Here is a 17,797-nt window from a genome sequence, read left to right as displayed (position 1 = left end):
ATTAATTAATTAATTAATTTAATGAAATTATATAAATTTTAATTGTGCAAACAGTAGTTTTTAACGAGTTTCCATGCAAATTTCTCAACCCGAACCCTATTTCTTCTTCTTTCGATTTCACGAACATTTTTTAATATAATTTAAAGGACGGTTCTCAAACGCATCTCACGAGATTGGTATGAGTACTTTAATTTACGAGATAACATTACAACTCTCCATAGAATTATCAATTTTACATTGACTATTGTTATAGTTGTTACTACTTTTGATGTTACCACGATAGTGTTTCTTGGGATAATCAAGATTACATTTAATATTTTTTTAATCAATTATAAAGTCAACACGACCACTCTTCTTGTCAACCATTTGAAAAATCAAAAGAAGTGAAAAAAAAAAAAAAAATCTTATTAGAGCATTAAAAATGCAATACTTTTTTAAGTTTAGGTTTAAGATTAATATAATTTAACAAAATAGAAAGTTTAAGATTAAAATTGATATAACCCGGACACATTTAAGGGTCTATTTTTTTTTTTTTCTCGAAGAATAATAGGCTAATTTTATGCGTAATTAATATTGGGAAAATAAATGTAATTGACCTTTGGGTTTCCAAAGAGGCAGAAATGAAAATTAATTTCTCTCGTATTAAGGGTTTATGTAAAAATAAAATATAAAATTTATTAATTTAAAAAGTGGGAGAAAATAGTTAATATAATTTTTTTTAGCTTCGTGATTAAATTAAAAAATAAAAATAAAAATTCTTATATGAAAGGTAAATTTCAAACTATTTTAATAATTACTCTGATTATTTTATTAAAAAAGTGTACAAATTTCAATATCTTGCCCGACACGCATAACCGACCCAACAGCGGGCCCAGCCCAACAGAAATAACGGCCCAATATTTTAATCACAAAGGTGGGCCTTTAACATCTTGGTCCACACGCAAGGGCAAATTGTCTAACAATTCTCTTAATTTTTTAATTTTTTTTTATGACAAACTTTAGCTCTTGAAGATAAGAAGTTTGACCAGCTGGAAATATAAAGTCCAACAGAAATGATGGAACAACAACAAAATCCTGTATGAGATCAAGGCCTTTTTTTGTCTGTAAAAGCACAAAAATGGAGTACTTTGTGTTCTATTCATTGGCACTTTGCTTGGTTGTTTTTGGAGTGGCAAAAGCTTTCTACTCCATTTGGTGGAGACCCAAATTGGTGGAGAGACAGTTGAAAAGACAAGGAGTTAGGGGCAGTTCCTACAAGCCTTTGGTTGGTGATGCCAAAGAGTATGTGAGCATGATCACTGAAGCTTGGTCGACCCCCATGAATCTAGACCATCAGATCATTCAACGTGTTGATCCATTCACTGCAGTGTATGCTAAAAAATATGGTATGTTGTACCGTACCGTGTCGTGTCGTGTCGTGTCTAGTATTAGAATGAATCTGTCGATCCATTCACGTCAGTGTATGCTAAAAAGTATGGTATGTTGTGTCGTGCCGTGTCTAGTATTAGAATGAATCTGTCGATCCATTCACGTCAGTGTATGCTAAAAAGTATGGTATGTTGTGTCGTGTCGTGTCTAGTATAAGAATGAATCTGTCGATCCAGTCACGTTAGTGTATGCTAAAAAGTATGGTATGTTGTGTCGTGTCGTGTCTAGTATTAGAATGAATCTATGGATCCGTTCACAACAGTGTATGCTAAAAAGTATGGTATTTTGTACCGTGTTGTGTCGTGTCTAGTATTAGAATGAATCTATCGATCCATTCACATCCATGTATGCTAAAAAATATGGTATGTTGTATCATGTCATGTTGTGTCTAGTATTAGAATGAATCTGTCGATCCATTCATGTCAGTGTATGCTAAAACATATGGTATGTTGTACCGTGTCGTGTCTAGTATTAGAATGGATCTTAATTCTTCTGTCATTTATGTGTAGGAAAGTTATCGATGTGCTGGTTTGGGACAAGTCCGAGATTGATGGTGAAGGACCCCGAGATGATGAAAGAAGTACTATCAAACAAGGAGGGTAGCTTTGAGAAGCCACCGATGAACCCACTTATTCTGAAGCTGACCAAGGGATTAACTACTCTTAAAGGGGAGGAATGGGCTAAACACAGGAGGATTATCAATCCTGCTTTTCATCTGGAAAGGCTCAAGGTACATGCACAGTTTAAGAATTCCTTGGCTAAGTTCTAAACTAGAGTGATGGAAGTTAAGAACATAATGATAATGTTTGGTTGATGAAGGGAATGATGCCAGCCTTCACCATAAGCTGTAGCAACATGATAGAGCGCTGGAAGGAGATGGCTGGTAATCAAGAGAGTGTTGAAGTGGATGTGTGGCCTGAAATTCAGAGACTAACAGCAGATGTTATATCCAGGGCAGCCTTTGGCTCCAACTTTGAAGAAGGGAAGAAACTTTTTGAACTTCTCAAACAACTCACTCTTTTTACTGTTGAAGCCATGCAGACCTTGTACCTTCCTGGTTTCAGGTTAAATTTTGCTTCCCCTTACCATCTATAATTTTCATGCCTTTTGAATGGCTGGGGTACGAATGATCAGTAAATGAACATAGTTGTGAGTGCCTACAAGTTTGTTTGGTAATCCATGGATAGTGTATCTCTTAGCATCCAAACATTCTAGAGATAGATGGAGGTAGGACTAGGAAAACCTTGAACTCGATCTCCTTCCATGATCAATATGGTCCCGATATACACGTCTTGAGAATATTTACTATTTTATTGAAGCTCAATCTCTCCCCAAATAAACTATATAGCCAAGAGAAGCCAAAAACCATAATGGAATAGAAGTTGTCCCAGCCGTAAGTGAACATTTTGTATAAGCAGAAGATAAGAAAAGTAGAGTTCAGTCCCACCCAAGTTTTATAACAACAAAAAAATCTGAAGCTAAAATTGTTGTGAAATCCAACCTTCATGATTGAATTGTGGCTTTGTGTATGTATATGCAGATTTATTCCAACAGCTAAGAACAGGAGGAGAGAGAAGCTGAACAAGGAGATCAAGACCATAATAGAGAGTATAATTCTAAGGAAAGAAAATTCCATGAGCAACCAGGAATACAATGTTGATGACTTGTTATGCATGCTCTTGCAGTCGAGGAAGAAAGAAAATCAACATGAAGGTGATGGACTGACAACTGATGAAGTGATGGAGGAGTGCAAGCAGTTCTACCTTGCAGGGCAGGAAACAACATCAAGCTTGATTACATGGACAGTCATTGTTTTGGCCATGCACTCAGAATGGCAAGAAAAAGCTAGGCAAGAAGTCATGCAAATTTGTGGGAAGAATGAACCAACTTTTCAAAATTTAAACCACTTAAAGATTGTGAGTTTTCATTACACACTTAGCAATCTTCATCTATTGGTACAAGTTTTCTATAATTTTACAAAAATCTAACAGATAAAAAAGGTTTTGATTCAATAAACAATACTCTGCAGGTTACCATGATACTTAATGAAGTCCTGAGGTTATACCCACCAGTTATTGCTCAATATCAACATACTTATGCAGAAACAAAGATAGGTGAAGTCTTAATACCTGCCGGGGTTGATGTTACCTTAGCTACGCTGCTTATTCACCACGATCCCGAGTACTGGGGAGACGATGCAGAAGAGTTCAAACCTGAGAGATTCTCCGCAGGAGTTTCGAAGGCAAGCAAAGATCAGTTGGCCTTCTTTCCCTTTGGCTGGGGACCTAGGACCTGCGTTGGACAAAATTTTGCAATGTTAGAAGCTAAGATCGCATTGGCTATGATTCTACAGAATTTCTCTTTTGAGCTCTCACCTTCTTACGCACATGCTCCTCATACTGTCATGACTCTTCAACCACAGCATGGAGCCCAGCTGAAACTTCACCAACTATAGGCTGCATGCAAATGAAGTACTACATTCGAGTGATGAATGTTTTGAAATTTCATAAGCATAAGTAATTCAGCATATTACTTAGCCTAATGTTTGATAGCATCTCACCTATGTGACTATGTCAACCTAGAAAAATAAGAATGTAACCTATATTGGCAATGGATGCTTACTAAGGTAATGATGATGTATGACGTTCATGTTATAATGTTAAGATGCATTAAGAAAGGAGAACCAACAAGATATTTAAGTAGAATGAGATTTATTGTTCTTGTCAAAATTGTAATTAATACAATCGATCAACTTGATCGTATGAAAATTGTTCGTAATTAAAAATCTAGGCACTCGGGACTAAACAAGAGAGAAAATAGTCACTCTTCTGCTTTTCACGAACCAGTGCATTTTTTTCTGCTGATATCGTTTGATGTATATCCACTTGGGGCTTTGATGAAGAATATCACTCTCGTCAATATCTCTACATTGATGTCTAGGGAAAAATCCCGCCTTCAGAGAAAATAATTATAAATCCTCCATATTCTTTAACATTGACTCCACGTCTGGTGTTAAAATGGCACGCTTGCTAAGCTCCCCAATGATGCAGCAATACTTTCCTTCCACATTGATAGCGGCAACATCTTGTGCAAAGCCACAATGCATTCCAGAAGAAACCTGCCCGTATTTCAAAATTGGTGTGAGAAGGAACACAAAATTCCAAAAGATTTCATCTAAGAATAAACCTTCAATCAATAAGAATTAAGAACTTCCTACAACAGAAGTAGTGAAGTACTTTCATCAAGTGAAGAATTTCAGAAAACTGAGGCAGAGAGTCCATGATTCTAATAAAAAATATTTCATCTCAAGAGATCATTCAAGTTGAAATGAGTAGATACAACAGACTTGGCATGCTCATGTTTATGATTAAAAAATGTACTCACATCATATATAATATCACCAAGCTTTAACTTGACAGCACCGCTCCTATACACGAGCAATTTACCCATGGAGCCAGAAGGTAACTCATTCATAGAGCAGGTTTTCTGTCTAGGTTGTGATTCCGAGCTGTTGGCTGCCCCAATCCCTTCTACAGTAGAGGATTGCTTTATCACAGGCACCATAGGTGGTAATTGCAGAAAAAATATGTCTGTTTCTGGATTTTCCTCCTGCCAATCAACCATTAATTGTAAAAGTGGAAACGAAGAGGCTCAAGATATGCCACCTACTGAATCCAGTGACTAACCAATAGACCAAGATCCACTGCTGGAGTCGTTGTTCTTTCATCATAGCTTAAGGTTTCTGAACCCTCTCCAAATTCTTCCTCGTTAAGAGAATCTATGAAGTAATGCATAAAACTTAGAGCAGATAGTTGATGCAGAAGACGCAGGGACAGTTTTCATGGATGCAGGTGTAGTTTTCACCATGAAAACTGTACTCCAGAAGTGATAAGTATGGAAACCACACACGTAGAAGATAAAGTGCATTTCAGAATAATCCCGTTGTCCACTGCAATACTTTCCTTCTAGTTTTTGTAAATAAGATGAACTTACAAAGATACCTGGATTTCCTGAATATGGACTCCGCAAAGGAAGAGTTACAGGATAATAACTGTAATAATCCTGTAGAAAAATGAAAGTTGAAGTACTAAATTGACGTACTACAGATGCAAATGGGAATCGCAAAAGAAAAATAATTGATGATTTGTATGTTTGTACGTTTTACTGACCCATGGTTCTACATACTCCTTACTCGTAGTAGACGGAAGCGATCCATCTGCATAATCACTTTTTCAGTTTAGTGCATTGAAAGCCTCTCACGTGCAGTAAATCAAGAAAGTACATTTTGACTAGCGTAGATTTTAGTAATTTAGTAGCCAACCTTCATTTCCGAGTCTATTTCCAGCTTTTGAAATACCAAATGATCTTATGGTGCTTGATGTACCTCCAGAACCAAATGCAACTTGTGTAGGTGCCGCTGCATATTAATATAATGAAATGCAAATGAAACCGAGACGTGTTAAAAGAACTAAAAATCTTTAATCATAGTACTAGTAAATTTCAATTGGATGTAGGGTTCATTAACAGACAGAAGTTCACCACATTTCCCCTGAGGTAGAAGAGTTGGAACAAGCTGCATGATGCATAATTGATATGTCAAATCATATTATCAGAACTCCACAGATCATTCTACAACTTATACACTCATGATATGTTTAATTAACTTAATATGGGGTCTCTTTTGGCTTCGCAAATGGTAGAAATTTCTAATATAGAACTGCTTTGCTCCACGCACATGGTTCTAATGTCAAGAAAAGTAAGGCATATTACCATTTTTCACAACCTCAAAGTGTTTCTAAGACATTCGTGTTAGGAAGAAAGATACTATGTAAAATTGCCTAAGATATTCAAATCTTTAGACATAATTTCAATCATGCATGTACAAATAGATAAACACATAGTTACATATAAATATATCTATCTATCTATCTATAGATAGATAGATACTAGTATCAAATTCGTATATCATGACTAATAGATGAAAAAATAAATAATTTTTTTTTTGATAGCCAACTACAATCTTCGGGGATTAAAAGAAGAATGTTCAAGAACTAGCACTATATGAATAACCTTTCAGATCCAATCTAAAACAATATTAAGATTAATAGATTAAAATTTAAAATTATGTACTAAATAATGAAAGCTCCAAACCAGAACAAAAATTAATCATGAACAATGACTAGTATATGGAACGCACCTTTTTTCCCAATTCTTTGCCTTGCCCTTAGGGTGGTTTCCTGCAATAAGACATCAAGAAATTAAAGTGATAAACAGAGAGTAAGAATGTATAACAACTAGATATTCTAAAAGCTCAAGAGTGCAGGCAACAGAAAATAAATGAAAGCAGGCATACATTGAAGCGTTTAAGTAAATCCCTGGCTTGAGCAGCATCAGCGTCCTCTGCTATTTCTCTACATAAAACAAACATACATTTTGACTGCAGCAGAAATTTGGAATAATTAGGGGCGATGCTATACTTGAAAGCAGTGTGCTTACTCTTTGACTTCAGGTTTTGGTATACGACGAGGAGGTGCTTTTGGAGCAAATTTCATCTGCAGCAGACCATTTCATCAGTTCAAAATAAAAATTTAAAACTCTTCAAACAGAAATATAGATTGGAAAGCCAGAACAAACCTTCCTTTGACCAGCTGTACTGTTTTTGAGCAGATCATTCTCCATGGCTATTAGTAGTCAAATCTTCGTCCAAAACTGAAAAGGAAAAATAATGATCACTTACAATTAGTTGTCAAATTCCCAAGTCTTATCACGTCTTTATCTTAAAATGGCTTTATCGACCTAATTAAATTGCACAGTGAATGCAACTAGGATAACACTGTAATTAGAATAATATCGTCCATGAGGAAGAATGAAGGATATGGTTTCCATTCTCAAATGCCACTTGAAATTCGATCCATAAACTTCACTACTTCAGCCGTGAACTTTTATGTGGACGAAGTTTTCATTTAGGGATCATTTCGCTTCAATCAGAAGCTTCGAGCATGCTAGGAAAAAACACTACACGACATTTTTGAGCTAGAATATTAAAATTCACTTCATAAAAGCAACGAGAACAATAGCCAGGCAGAAAAGGCCATCCAAAAAATCTGCTACTGGCAACTGCAATAAGTCCATAATGTTTTCTTAAATCAGTACTTGGGATGTTGAACCAAAAACCATAGTCTAGTTATATACACATCAATCGATTTGGATCAAACAACGAACATTCTCATAATCCACGATGCCGACATGCTTCAAACGAATCAACAAGAGTTAAACAGTATCCCATTCTAACTACAGAAGAAGATACTCCACCGGATCAAAAACTGTCAACTTATCTTAGCCATATTATCTTGGACGAATCAAATGCTAATTGGTGAATACGGATATAATCAAATCACGAATAAGAGGCCAGATTCATGGAAAACACAATTTGCACGCATGATTGAGCAACGCAATCGTTATGCATGGAACAAATGCAATCCCGACAAGCACACAAGTAGAGAGTGAGAGAGATATTGAATCAGTCATTGAACTTCAACGATCAAATGAAAATCCAATACAAAAGAGAAAGCCAAAGCAATTATTCATAGCGTGAGTTGACGCAAATATACAGGCAGAGATACAGGGAAGCGAGAAGAACGGAGAAAAAAATGGCGGCAGAAGCTTTCACCTGTTCCGAGAGTGAAAGAGACGCACCACGGCTGCAGCTTAACGTGACGGAGGTGGCCGCTTAGGAAATAATAACTTATATGCCTTCGTGTTAAGAAACCTAGACAAAAATTAATTTTATTTTCTAGTATTTGAATAATATTCAAACGTTATTATTTCCTTTTATAAAAATATTATTCTAACGACCCAGATCCATCGCTAGCAGATATTGTCCTCTTTTGACTTTCTTTTTTGGGCTTCCCCTCAAGGCTTTTCTTTGGACTTTCCCTCAAGGCTTTTCTTTAGACTTTCCCTTTCGAGCTTCCCTCAAGGCTTTAAAACGCGTCTGTTAGGGGAAGGTTTCCATACCCTTATAAATGGTGGTTTGTTCTCCTCCCCAACCAATCTGGGACATCACAATCCACCCCCTTCGAGTCCCAGCGTCCTTACGGGCACACCGCCTTGTGCCTACCCCCTTTAGGGAACAACGAGAAGGCTGGCACATTGTCTGATGTCTGACTCTAATACCATTTGTAACGACCCAGATTCACCGCTAGCAGATATTGTCCTCTTTTGACTTTCCCTTTTAGGCTTCCCTCAAGGCTTCAAAACGCGTCTGCTATAAGGTTTCCACACGCTTATAAATGGTGGTTTGTTCTCCCCCACTTGACACAAATCACACTTTTGAAGGCAGCGGACTAGCGATTATGTAGCACTCACTTTCCAACGACAAGTGAGCTAAGCCAATTTATTCTTGCGTCGCCTACGGCCAAGCGACGTATGATCGAGCCTCTAGCCTCGATTTTAAAAGAAGGTTTTAGAAAGCGAGGGTAGAGAGAAATTTTAGAAAGAGAGATTTTTGAAAGAGATGTTATATAAGTAAACAAGAGAGAGATAACAACGACTTAGCATATATAACCTTGGGTAGGGAGAAGTTGACACTAAGGTGGGACATCACAATTATTAAGACATAAATATTCCACTAAAAAAAATTATAGATTTTCATCTTAAATTTAAAAAATAATTATTTGCTTTGTTAAAACACAAATAAAATAAAATAAAATAGAAGCAATGAATCCTCTGATGAATCCGACATAACGTGGCTATAGTTTTTTGTCTGCAAATATAAGAGATAAATGTCTTAATCCACGTTACAACATTCTCGATTTTTTTTTCGATACTCTTTTTATAGACATTGTTACGGTAACACTCGAGTAAAGAAGAGGTACATAAATTAACCGATATCACATCCAAGTAATTTTATGTTACTATAGTATTTTAAAAATAAACAACCAAATAGAAGTCATACCAAAAAATAAAAAATTAGAAAGGTAATTTCATAAATATATATTTTATCTCGTGCACTTTTATCAGATCATTTTTCTTTGACGTGATAAATATTTAAATTCAAAATAAATAAATAAAAAGTAGAATTTGACGTTGACTCCAACCTTGGTCCAATTTGGTTATCGAGATAACTACATAGATTTACATAAATATACGTTGGTTATGTTTTTTATCACAAAAGTCCTCGAGTCCACGAATCTAATTCAACACGTTAATAATTGTCGGTTTATTCTAACACTAAAACGTAATCACATAACAGTGCATAAAAAACAAACATTTATCTATACACGAGTATAAGTGCAAAATATAATAGCATATATACACGACACATATTAAATGCTAACGTTTGACATAAACAACGTTATTATAATGTACTACGACAATATATTTGTGTATATATAACTAAAACATTCACGACATTCGATATGTTTTCATAACCTTAATAATATGATTTTATCTGATAACTTAATATAATATTTATCAATTAATTCTGGAAGCAAAATAAATTACATAAACGACAAGAAATTTTCCCATTTTAATAAAAATAAAAATTGTGGAAATAAATATAATTAAATCGACGAGAGATTAAATTAAATTAAAAAATCTTATAATTATTACAACATATTCCAATAAAATAATTAAAATGTAGTGTAATGATAAGCTACAAAAGAGAACCACATTTTATAATTATTTTAATTTAATTATATTTAAATTAGTTTCTTACTTAAATAATCTTATTTTATTAAAAAAAAATCGACAAGATAATATAACAATTATTATTTTAATTATACACCGCGAAATTAGTATGAATTTGTTTTTTTTTTTTTTTTAATATTTAATATTTATGAGCATAAAGTTGGCGCGGGTTTTAAATTAAAGGTGTGCCAGGGTGGAGCCTAGTCATTGACCCGCAGGATTTTAAATATTTAAAACCCGCGCCACGTCTTGTCCACTTCGCATTAGCGGTTTCTTGCCTTGTGCGTTTTCCAAATACTCCAAATAAAAAAATAAGATTAAAATATAAACATAGCCACGTGGAGAATCAACCGCCCAATTCACAAGCCACGTGCGAAAAAAGTAAGGGTTCAAAATATAATTTTAATTTATGCATTTTTCTTTAATCTTTACATAATATTTAATTTATTGTTTAAAACATTATTTAAAATATTTATATTTTTATTGAAAATTCAATTTATTACTATAATAACAATGTAGTTCACCTATTTTATAATTGGTATAATTTAATCATTATTAAAAAATATTGTGATGCCCACGTTACTTTTAAAGCTTCGAGGGAAAGCCAAAAGAGGACAATATCTGCTAGATCTAGGTCGTTACAAATGGTATCAAAGTCAGTCACCGGACGATGTGTCAGCCTTCTCGCTGTTGCCCATAGAGGTAGACACGAGGCGGTGTGCTTGTAAGGACGACGGGTCTCGAATGGGGGTGGATTTTGATGTCCCACATTAGTTGGGGAGGAGAACAAATCACGAAGCGGTGTGTCAGTAAGGACGCTGGGTCAAGGGTGGATTGTGATGTCCCACATTGATCGGGGGAGGAGAACAAATCACCATTTATAAGGGTGTGAAAACTTTCCCTTAGCAGAGGACAATATCTGCTAGTGGATATGGATCGTTACAAATATTATTAAAATTTAATAAAATTTATTATAAGAATATAATTGTAAACAATAATAATAATAATTAAAAGTTACGATCGGCTAATAATGTTAATCTTAATCCCAACCCGAACCTGAAACTTTCTATTGGATATCAATTTTATTTATAAATTATAAAAATTAAATTATTATTATTAGATCGTTGCCCGTTTAAACTTATATTATATTAAATCGTTACAAATTAAAACAATATTTCTCTTTCTTTTTCTTTTTCTTTTTCTTTTTGTCTTAATTATTCACCGTCATTTAAAAGTGTTAATTAAATATATATATATATATATATATATCACATGTTCTTAGACCAACCATACAAAAAAAGTATATTCCAACTTTTTAAGACATTTATTCCCATCAACATATTTTTTTTCAAACGACAAGACCATTTTTTTAATAATGAAAATTTCTAATTTTATTTATTACATTTTATCACTTTTTTTTATAAACAAAATTCCACGTGTGTATATATAAATATATAATGTTATTTATTTTAGATAAAACTCTCATTCTATAAACAAATTGGGAGAGGTTAAAAATATTTTTTAGTAATTTATATTATGCGGTGTTAAATTGACGTGACACGTGGATAATTTATATATTCAATTGATAAATAGACGTGAAAATCTTGACATTTTTATTGCATGAACACGTTGTCTGCTTGTTTCGAATTACTTGTAAGAATGAAAAATTATCATTACCAACCAACATATGTTATTTTAGCATGGTTTGTTATGATTCACGGGCTTCTAATAAAAAATTATAGATAGTCACTTAAAATAAAACTGTTTAACTTTGAAGTTCATATGATTGAGTTACTTGACAAAAAAATGCAAACGTTAAAAAACGTGAATCATTATAATTGTTATCGCATTGTAAAATCTCCCAATAAAATGTGCGGTTTATAAAAATTGGTAGGCACGTGATGCTCGAATAAACAAATGATATATGAATGAACCGATATCATATCCGAATGAGAATTATATTAAAAAATGTGATGATTAATAAATATTTAAAAAATGAATAGTTATATATATATATAAATAATATGTATTTTTATTTTCGGTAGCTCGATTATAAAACTATCATATAAGGCGGTAAAAATTGGAAGGCATTTAAGTAATTTTCACACCCACACGTTATATATATATATATATATCAACAATATGTACTTTCATTTTCGATAGCTCGATCATAAAAACTCTCATATAAGGCGGTAAAAATTGGAAGGCATTTAAGTAATTTTCACACCCACCCATTTTATATATATATATATATACTTTCATTTTCGAAAGTTCGATCATAAAAACTCTCATATACAGCGGTAAAAATTGGTAGGCATTTAGGTAATTTTCACACCCACATGTTATATATATATCAATAATATGTACTTTTATTTTCGGTAGCTCGATCATGAAAACTCTTATACAAGGGGTAAAAATTGGTAGGCATTTAGGTAATTTTCACACCACACGTTTTCGAATTTGGTTTCTATTTTCTAGATTTGGCGCATATTTCAAATCAGAATAATCCGAAAAAAAAAAAAAAAAAACACCAAAATACCGATGTGCCCTATGAACCAAAATTCAGCAGAGAGAACAGAGAGAAACAGAGACGCGAGTTTTTCCGGCGAGCAATTCTGGGCTTTTCTTCCCCTCCTCCGCTCGCCCTGCTTTGGCGTTTCCAAGGAGAACCATGGCTTGTGTGCACATACCGGTGCGGAACTCGGAGGAGGAGGTCAGGGTAGCTCTTGATCAACTCCCTAGGGATGCTTCCGAGATTCTCGAAATACTCAAGGCCGAGCAACCTCCGTTGGATCTCTGGCTAATCATCGCGGTTCGTTTTACTCGCTAAACATGAAATGAGATATATCTTTATGCTCGATTTCAGCTCCATTCCCTTGCACATCTCGTGACGTTGAATCCTGTCGCAAGAATTGTTTTCTGTTCGGAATACCTAATTACGAATTTTTGTGTGTAATATGCGTAATGGGTGAAGTTGATGCAGTATTGTGCTTGTATATTACTAATAATTACCCAGGGTGACCGAATTCTCTGTGCGTGCGTGCGTGTTTTTTTCTTCTTTTTGCGGAGATTTTAATGTAACGAGCTCTTTTTAAGCTGTTGATTAAGGGAGTGGAACCAAACCATCTTGTTTCTAACTTCAATTTGGTCAGGGATGAAAATTTTGATTGATGAGTGCTTTGGATTTACGTTTGAGTAACTGTGCAAACTAGATTGTCATAAGTTAGAACTTCTCATACCTACTGTGCAAACTAGTTGGTGATTGTATAATAAAGAGCTTAGAGGAAATAAATTCAATCCATGGTGGCCACCTATTTAGGATTTAATATCTTATAGGTATTTTTGGCACCCAAATGTTGAAGGGTTAATGAGATATCCTGTGAGATTAGTTGAGATGTGTGCAAGGTTGTTGGAACACTTAGAGATATGCAAAAAATCTTGGTGACTGTGAAAGCTTGGAGACGAGCTTAGCTCTTGTTGGTACAGATGTGTATAAGTATTTCCTATTCGAACGTCCTTCCCAATATATTAGAGGGTTTACTAAAACTTCATGTCACTAGGTTTTTTATGACCACTTAAATCTTTTATACCTATTATGGGGCTGTCAATCTGTCCAGTCTCCTTGGTTCATTGGTTTTACCTTTGCCTTATATGGTATTATTGAGGAGTTGCTCCTGAGTTCGCCTTTTTGGGAGGACGGAATTTCTTTGTGGCAAGCTAGTTTTTTTTTTTGTTTGTTTGTTTGTTTGTTATTTTGTGAGAAGCTTGACTCAAGAGAAACGATGAGATTTTTAGAGAGGAGGAGAGGTCATGTGTTGAAGTTTAGGAGGTGGTGAGGTTTAATGCATCTCTGTGGGCATTTGTCCTTAGTTTTTTTTTTTTCTTTCTTTTTTTTCTCATAAATATGAACTTAGTTTGATTTATTGGATCGAAGTCCCCTTTTGTAGTTTCCTTTTGTACTTTCAGTTTGTTCATTCCACCAACTACCAATTTTTTCTTCTCTTGACATTACTTATTGGTTCAATGCTATATTTATTTAGTATGGGATTTTTTTTTACTCGTTTAATATATTGAATTGCTGCAAATATCTTGCATTTCATATACATTTAATTTTAGTTTAAATATAATTTCCATAATTTTCTTTACCTATGTTTTGTGCTGTCCCAATGATGATGGGCTATAATGAGAAAATTGCTACTTCAAGATCAATTATAACTTCCCTATCAAACTTAGAAGTTCATGCTTTTTATGAAAAACTATTCGTTTTGACCTTGCTATGATCTGAGTATATATTTCTTGAGGTTGCTTTTATCATGTATTACATTAGTGTCTGAGTTTCCATGTACCATTTCGTTGACACGTCCCAGAGGGAATACTTCAAGCAAGGAAAACTGGAACAATTCCGTCAAATTCTGGAGGAAGGGTCTAGTCCAGGTATTGGCTTCTTTTCAAATGTTGGAATTTAGTTATTTTTATTTTTATTTTGCTAAATGTAATACCTTAATCAGTTGAATGCTACTTGATAGTATTCAGGCTCATAGCCTACATAGTTTTCCAATCTTAACTCACCTTTTGTAATTTTGTTATTGTTGCAGATATTGATGAGTTCTATGCTAATGTTAGATATGAAAGAATCGCAATCTTAAATGCCTTGGGTGCTTACTACCACTATCTTGGAAAAATTGAGACAAAACAACGAGAAAAAGAAGAACATTTCACTTTGGCTACACAATATTACAACAAAGCGTCAAGAGTTGACATTCACGAGCCTTCAACTTGGGTTGGAAAAGGTTAAATTTTCTAGTAAATTTTTTTGTTTTAAGCTTAATTTTATGTTATGACATTAAAATTAAACACAAATGATGATCTTTTGCTATCTGTTTTAAACTGCTCATGAACATCCTTTGTTTATGTCTTTTCAATTAGTCTTTGAAGCATGCTTGGAACTAAAACACTTGAAATGTTCACAGGTCAGCTTTTATTGACCAAAGGGGAAGTTGAACAGGCATTTGCTGCATTCAAGATTGTTTTAGATGGAGATCGTGACAATGTTCCTGCCCTTCTAGGTCAAGTACGACCAAAATCTTTCACCTGACTCATTTGGTAACTCTAGATCATGGAAAAGAAGGTGCCATCTAGAAGATGATAACCTTTTTGGTCCCTTGATTATAAATTTATTCTTTAGTAGTACTTGATTTTGGAGTGGCTTTCTCCCAAAGATTATTTTATTTTATTTCAACGCTACTATTCTATACATTCTCTTGCAGATGGAATGCATCTGCTCATCGATTTTATCTGACATTTGGAAATAGTTGAATGTTAATTGCAGTTGGAATGCATCTTGTTTGATACTTATCTTTTTAAAAAGTCAATTGCCTAGGAGTGCTGTACTAGTTCTTATGCACTATTTCAAAGTTCTCATTGAATTGATTTATTTCTCTCTGATGTACCTGATGGGTTATGAGCCTTTCCCTGGTCTCATCAATGTGATGTAGAATTATTGTTGTTACTTCATATTTGACTTTGCCGGTAACTTGATTGAGGTCTGATCCAATTCTTACAATAAGACTGAAGGAGTATGTGTTGGTTGATCTATTCTGCTTCCCTTAACATCTTCGGCATATATGCAGGCATGTGTTGAATTCAACCGTGGACATTATTCTGAATCATTAGAGCTGTATAAGGTTAGTTGGCTTTACATGTCTGCGCAATAAGTGATTTTTTAATCCGCTTTGTAATCTTTTATGCTCAGTGGGGGCCAACTTGCTCTCTTCCACGATTACTTAAGTTCATTGGAAGATACAATTATCTCAAGCCAATTTGATGACGCCTTTGGTCTTGTAACATGAATTTGCAAACAGAGGGCCTTGCAAGTGTATCCTGATTGCCCTGCTGCTGTAAGACTTGGCATAGGCCTCTGCTGCTACAAATTGAAACAATATGGAAAGGCTCAGCGAGCATTTGAGAGAGTTTTGCAGGCTAGTGATATTAGTTTTTTCAGTCATTCATTAAACTCATGCGAACTTACCAACTTGAAGTTGATGTTGGCTTAGTATTTCTTAATTTTATACTTGCAGTTGGATCCAAAAAATGTTGAGGCTCTTGTTGCTCTAGCAATCATTGATATGAACACAAATGAAGGTAGGTTTCATTATGGGTTCCTTTCCTTCGCATGGAAGTTATTTTTTCTCTGTCATATTTTTCCATACATTCGAGTAATTCAATTGCGGTGTATATCCACCATGGCAGCTAGTCGAATTAGAAACGGGATGGAAAAGATGCAGAAGGCATTTGAAATATACCCTTCTTGTGCAATGGCTCCGAATTACTTGGCAAATCACTTTTTCTTTACTGGTCAACGCTTTTTGGTGGAGCAATTGACTGAAACTGCATTTGCCATTGCTGACCATGGACCCACTAAGTCTCATTCTTTTTATAATCTAGCTCAGTCTTACCATAGCAAGGTATGATAGCCATCTTGATCTCATAACGTTAAGAAGTGGAGGAGAAGACTTACTGAACCGATGGTAGAATGTCTGTAGGGAGACTATGAGAAACCTGGCTTGTACTACATGGCATCCGCAAAGGAAGCTAATAAACCCCGTGAGTTTGTATTTCCTTGTCATGGTAAGTTCGTTTCCTTCTTTCCCCTTCCTAGCATGAATATTGACTATTGGGGGTCTCATACGTATTTATAATTAGGGTTCAAATGGCATGAGAATGGTTTGATAAAAGGGAGTTTTATTCAAGTGATAACAGCCTCAACAATTTGCCTATTCTGTTTATTGGTCAATTTGCCAATTCTGTTTATTGATGTTCCCATGGTGCTTTGTGGTTAATTTCTACATTTCTGGTTGTCTATTTGGTACAGGTTTGGGTCAGGTTCAACTGAAGATGGGAGATCTTGGAAGTGCATTATCAAACATGGAGAAGGTTTTGAAGGTTTATCCCAACAATTGTGGGACATTGAAAGTGAGTGAGTTGAAACTAAAAGATATTTAGATTCGTGTTTCAGTTACTTGTATGCCCTTGATTTTTGTATTCCTAGCCTTCATTTTTTTTTTGTCTCATTAGTTGTTACTGGTTTTGATATAGGTACTTGGTCATATTTATGTTCAGCTTGGTCGGTCTGAGAAGGCCCAGGAGGCTTTAAGGAAAGCTACAAAAATTGATCCACGTGATGCACAGGTAGACCTCAAGTTGGGGGAGTTGGGAGGCTTTATAATGTCTTGATGTTGCAAGTTGCCATCTCCAAGTCTTAATGTTTGATGTCTTTATTTGACACCCGATCACTGATCATGCCTGGATACTAAAGCACAATATATCATTATTAATTTGCATAGCTGCAAAACTTAAGATGCTAATTGTTCCCTCAACACTTACCTTTAGCGCTTTGGCACTGACAGATCATTTCTTTCATAAGCTTCTGTGGAGTTTTCGTGGTTGATCGTATTATTTTACTCTAATGATCATGAGAATACTTCTCTTCTTTGTAAGCGCTAGCAAGAATTGCCTTTGTAACTATAATCTATCAGCAGAAAAATGGTGGCAACAAAACAATTGGCTCCAAGTGACATTAGGCCTGGTGCACGGTCAAGATTAAAATTTGAACTTCCTAAAGATTTTATTTTGTTCGTTATACTTCTTTACTTTTTTTAAATTTCGGGTGGTGGGGGGG

At 34.7% G+C, this 17,797-nt stretch overlaps 3 protein-coding genes across 5 annotated transcripts in view; 2 read left to right on the top strand and 1 right to left on the bottom strand.

The window, feature by feature from the left end:
- The first annotated feature begins 1,060 nt into the window (after window positions 1-1,060).
- LOC111779606 (cytochrome P450 CYP72A219-like) lies at window positions 1,061-4,105 on the top strand. Of its 2 annotated transcripts, none has more exons than XM_023659684.1 (5): window positions 1,061-1,385; window positions 1,938-2,158; window positions 2,248-2,492; window positions 2,969-3,344; window positions 3,458-4,105. In XM_023659684.1, exons 1-5 carry the CDS (start codon window positions 1,079-1,081, stop codon window positions 3,881-3,883), a joined length of 1,575 nt encoding a protein of 524 aa, XP_023515452.1. In that variant the 5' UTR covers window positions 1,061-1,078; the 3' UTR covers window positions 3,884-4,105. The 2 variants fall into 2 exon arrangements, with proteins under 2 accessions (XP_023515452.1, XP_023515453.1); XM_023659685.1 differs by lacking the exon at window positions 1,061-1,385 and adding an exon at window positions 1,786-1,790.
- LOC111779607 lies at window positions 3,802-8,184 on the bottom strand. 2 transcript variants are annotated; one of them, XR_002812708.1, is made up of 12 exons: window positions 8,099-8,184; window positions 7,063-7,137; window positions 6,925-6,980; window positions 6,782-6,839; window positions 6,626-6,665; window positions 5,750-5,845; window positions 5,598-5,644; window positions 5,430-5,490; window positions 5,115-5,206; window positions 4,813-5,037; window positions 4,272-4,546; window positions 3,802-3,884 (listed from the first exon to the last, which is right to left on the bottom strand). XR_002812708.1 is itself a non-coding variant. In XM_023659686.1 (11 exons), exons 2-11 carry the CDS (start codon window positions 7,105-7,107, stop codon window positions 4,397-4,399), a joined length of 870 nt encoding a protein of 289 aa, XP_023515454.1. In that variant the 5' UTR covers window positions 7,108-7,137; window positions 8,099-8,184; the 3' UTR covers window positions 4,123-4,396. The 2 variants fall into 2 exon arrangements, 1 of the variants encoding a protein (XP_023515454.1); XM_023659686.1 differs by lacking the exon at window positions 3,802-3,884 and having other exon boundaries at window positions 4,123-4,546.
- Window positions 8,185-12,637: 4,453 nt separating this feature from the next.
- Window positions 12,638-17,797, top strand: part of LOC111780093 (protein PLASTID MOVEMENT IMPAIRED 1-RELATED 1-like) — a 10,615-nt gene continuing 5,455 nt past the window's right edge. Inside the window, exons 1-11 of the mRNA XM_023660373.1 lie at window positions 12,638-12,931; window positions 14,487-14,553; window positions 14,715-14,909; window positions 15,090-15,190; window positions 15,750-15,803; window positions 15,981-16,097; window positions 16,197-16,260; window positions 16,369-16,583; window positions 16,662-16,746; window positions 16,991-17,091; window positions 17,215-17,307. Coding sequence (XP_023516141.1) covers window positions 12,791-12,931; window positions 14,487-14,553; window positions 14,715-14,909; window positions 15,090-15,190; window positions 15,750-15,803; window positions 15,981-16,097; window positions 16,197-16,260; window positions 16,369-16,583; window positions 16,662-16,746; window positions 16,991-17,091; window positions 17,215-17,307 — 1,233 coding nt within the window. The 5' untranslated portion in view covers window positions 12,638-12,790. The remainder of the gene's footprint in view (window positions 12,932-14,486; window positions 14,554-14,714; window positions 14,910-15,089; window positions 15,191-15,749; window positions 15,804-15,980; window positions 16,098-16,196; window positions 16,261-16,368; window positions 16,584-16,661; window positions 16,747-16,990; window positions 17,092-17,214; window positions 17,308-17,797) is intronic.

Source organism: Cucurbita pepo, chromosome LG18 (assembly GCF_002806865.2).
Source record: "Cucurbita pepo subsp. pepo cultivar mu-cu-16 chromosome LG18, ASM280686v2, whole genome shotgun sequence".
In the NCBI taxonomy this organism is placed as follows: domain Eukaryota; kingdom Viridiplantae; phylum Streptophyta; class Magnoliopsida; order Cucurbitales; family Cucurbitaceae; genus Cucurbita; species Cucurbita pepo.
The sequence above is the reverse complement of the archived record's forward strand: the minus strand, read 5'-3'. Positions and strand labels throughout refer to the sequence as shown.

What these genes read in the sequence shown, in the direction of transcription:
- LOC111779607 (XM_023659686.1), bottom strand. Translation starts at nt 7,107, where the DNA reads ATGGAGAATGATCTGCTCAAAAACAGTACAGCTGGTCAAAGGAAG. An exon ending in AGGAGTATGTAGAACCATGG is followed by an intron (nt 5,491 to 5,597) that starts GTCAGTAAAACG and finishes ATTTTTCTACAG; the next exon opens with GATTATTACAGTTATTATCC. An exon ending in CAGTGGATCTTGGTCTATTG is followed by an intron (nt 5,038 to 5,114) that starts GTTAGTCACTGG and finishes GTTGATTGGCAG; the next exon opens with GAGGAAAATCCAGAAACAGA.
- LOC111779606 (XM_023659684.1), top strand. Translation starts at nt 1,079, where the DNA reads ATGAGATCAAGGCCTTTTTTTGTCTGTAAAAGCACAAAAATGGAGTAC. An exon ending in AGTGTATGCTAAAAAATATG is followed by an intron (nt 1,386 to 1,937) that starts GTATGTTGTACC and finishes ATTTATGTGTAG; the next exon opens with GAAAGTTATCGATGTGCTGG. An exon ending in TTGTACCTTCCTGGTTTCAG is followed by an intron (nt 2,493 to 2,968) that starts GTTAAATTTTGC and finishes ATGTATATGCAG; the next exon opens with ATTTATTCCAACAGCTAAGA.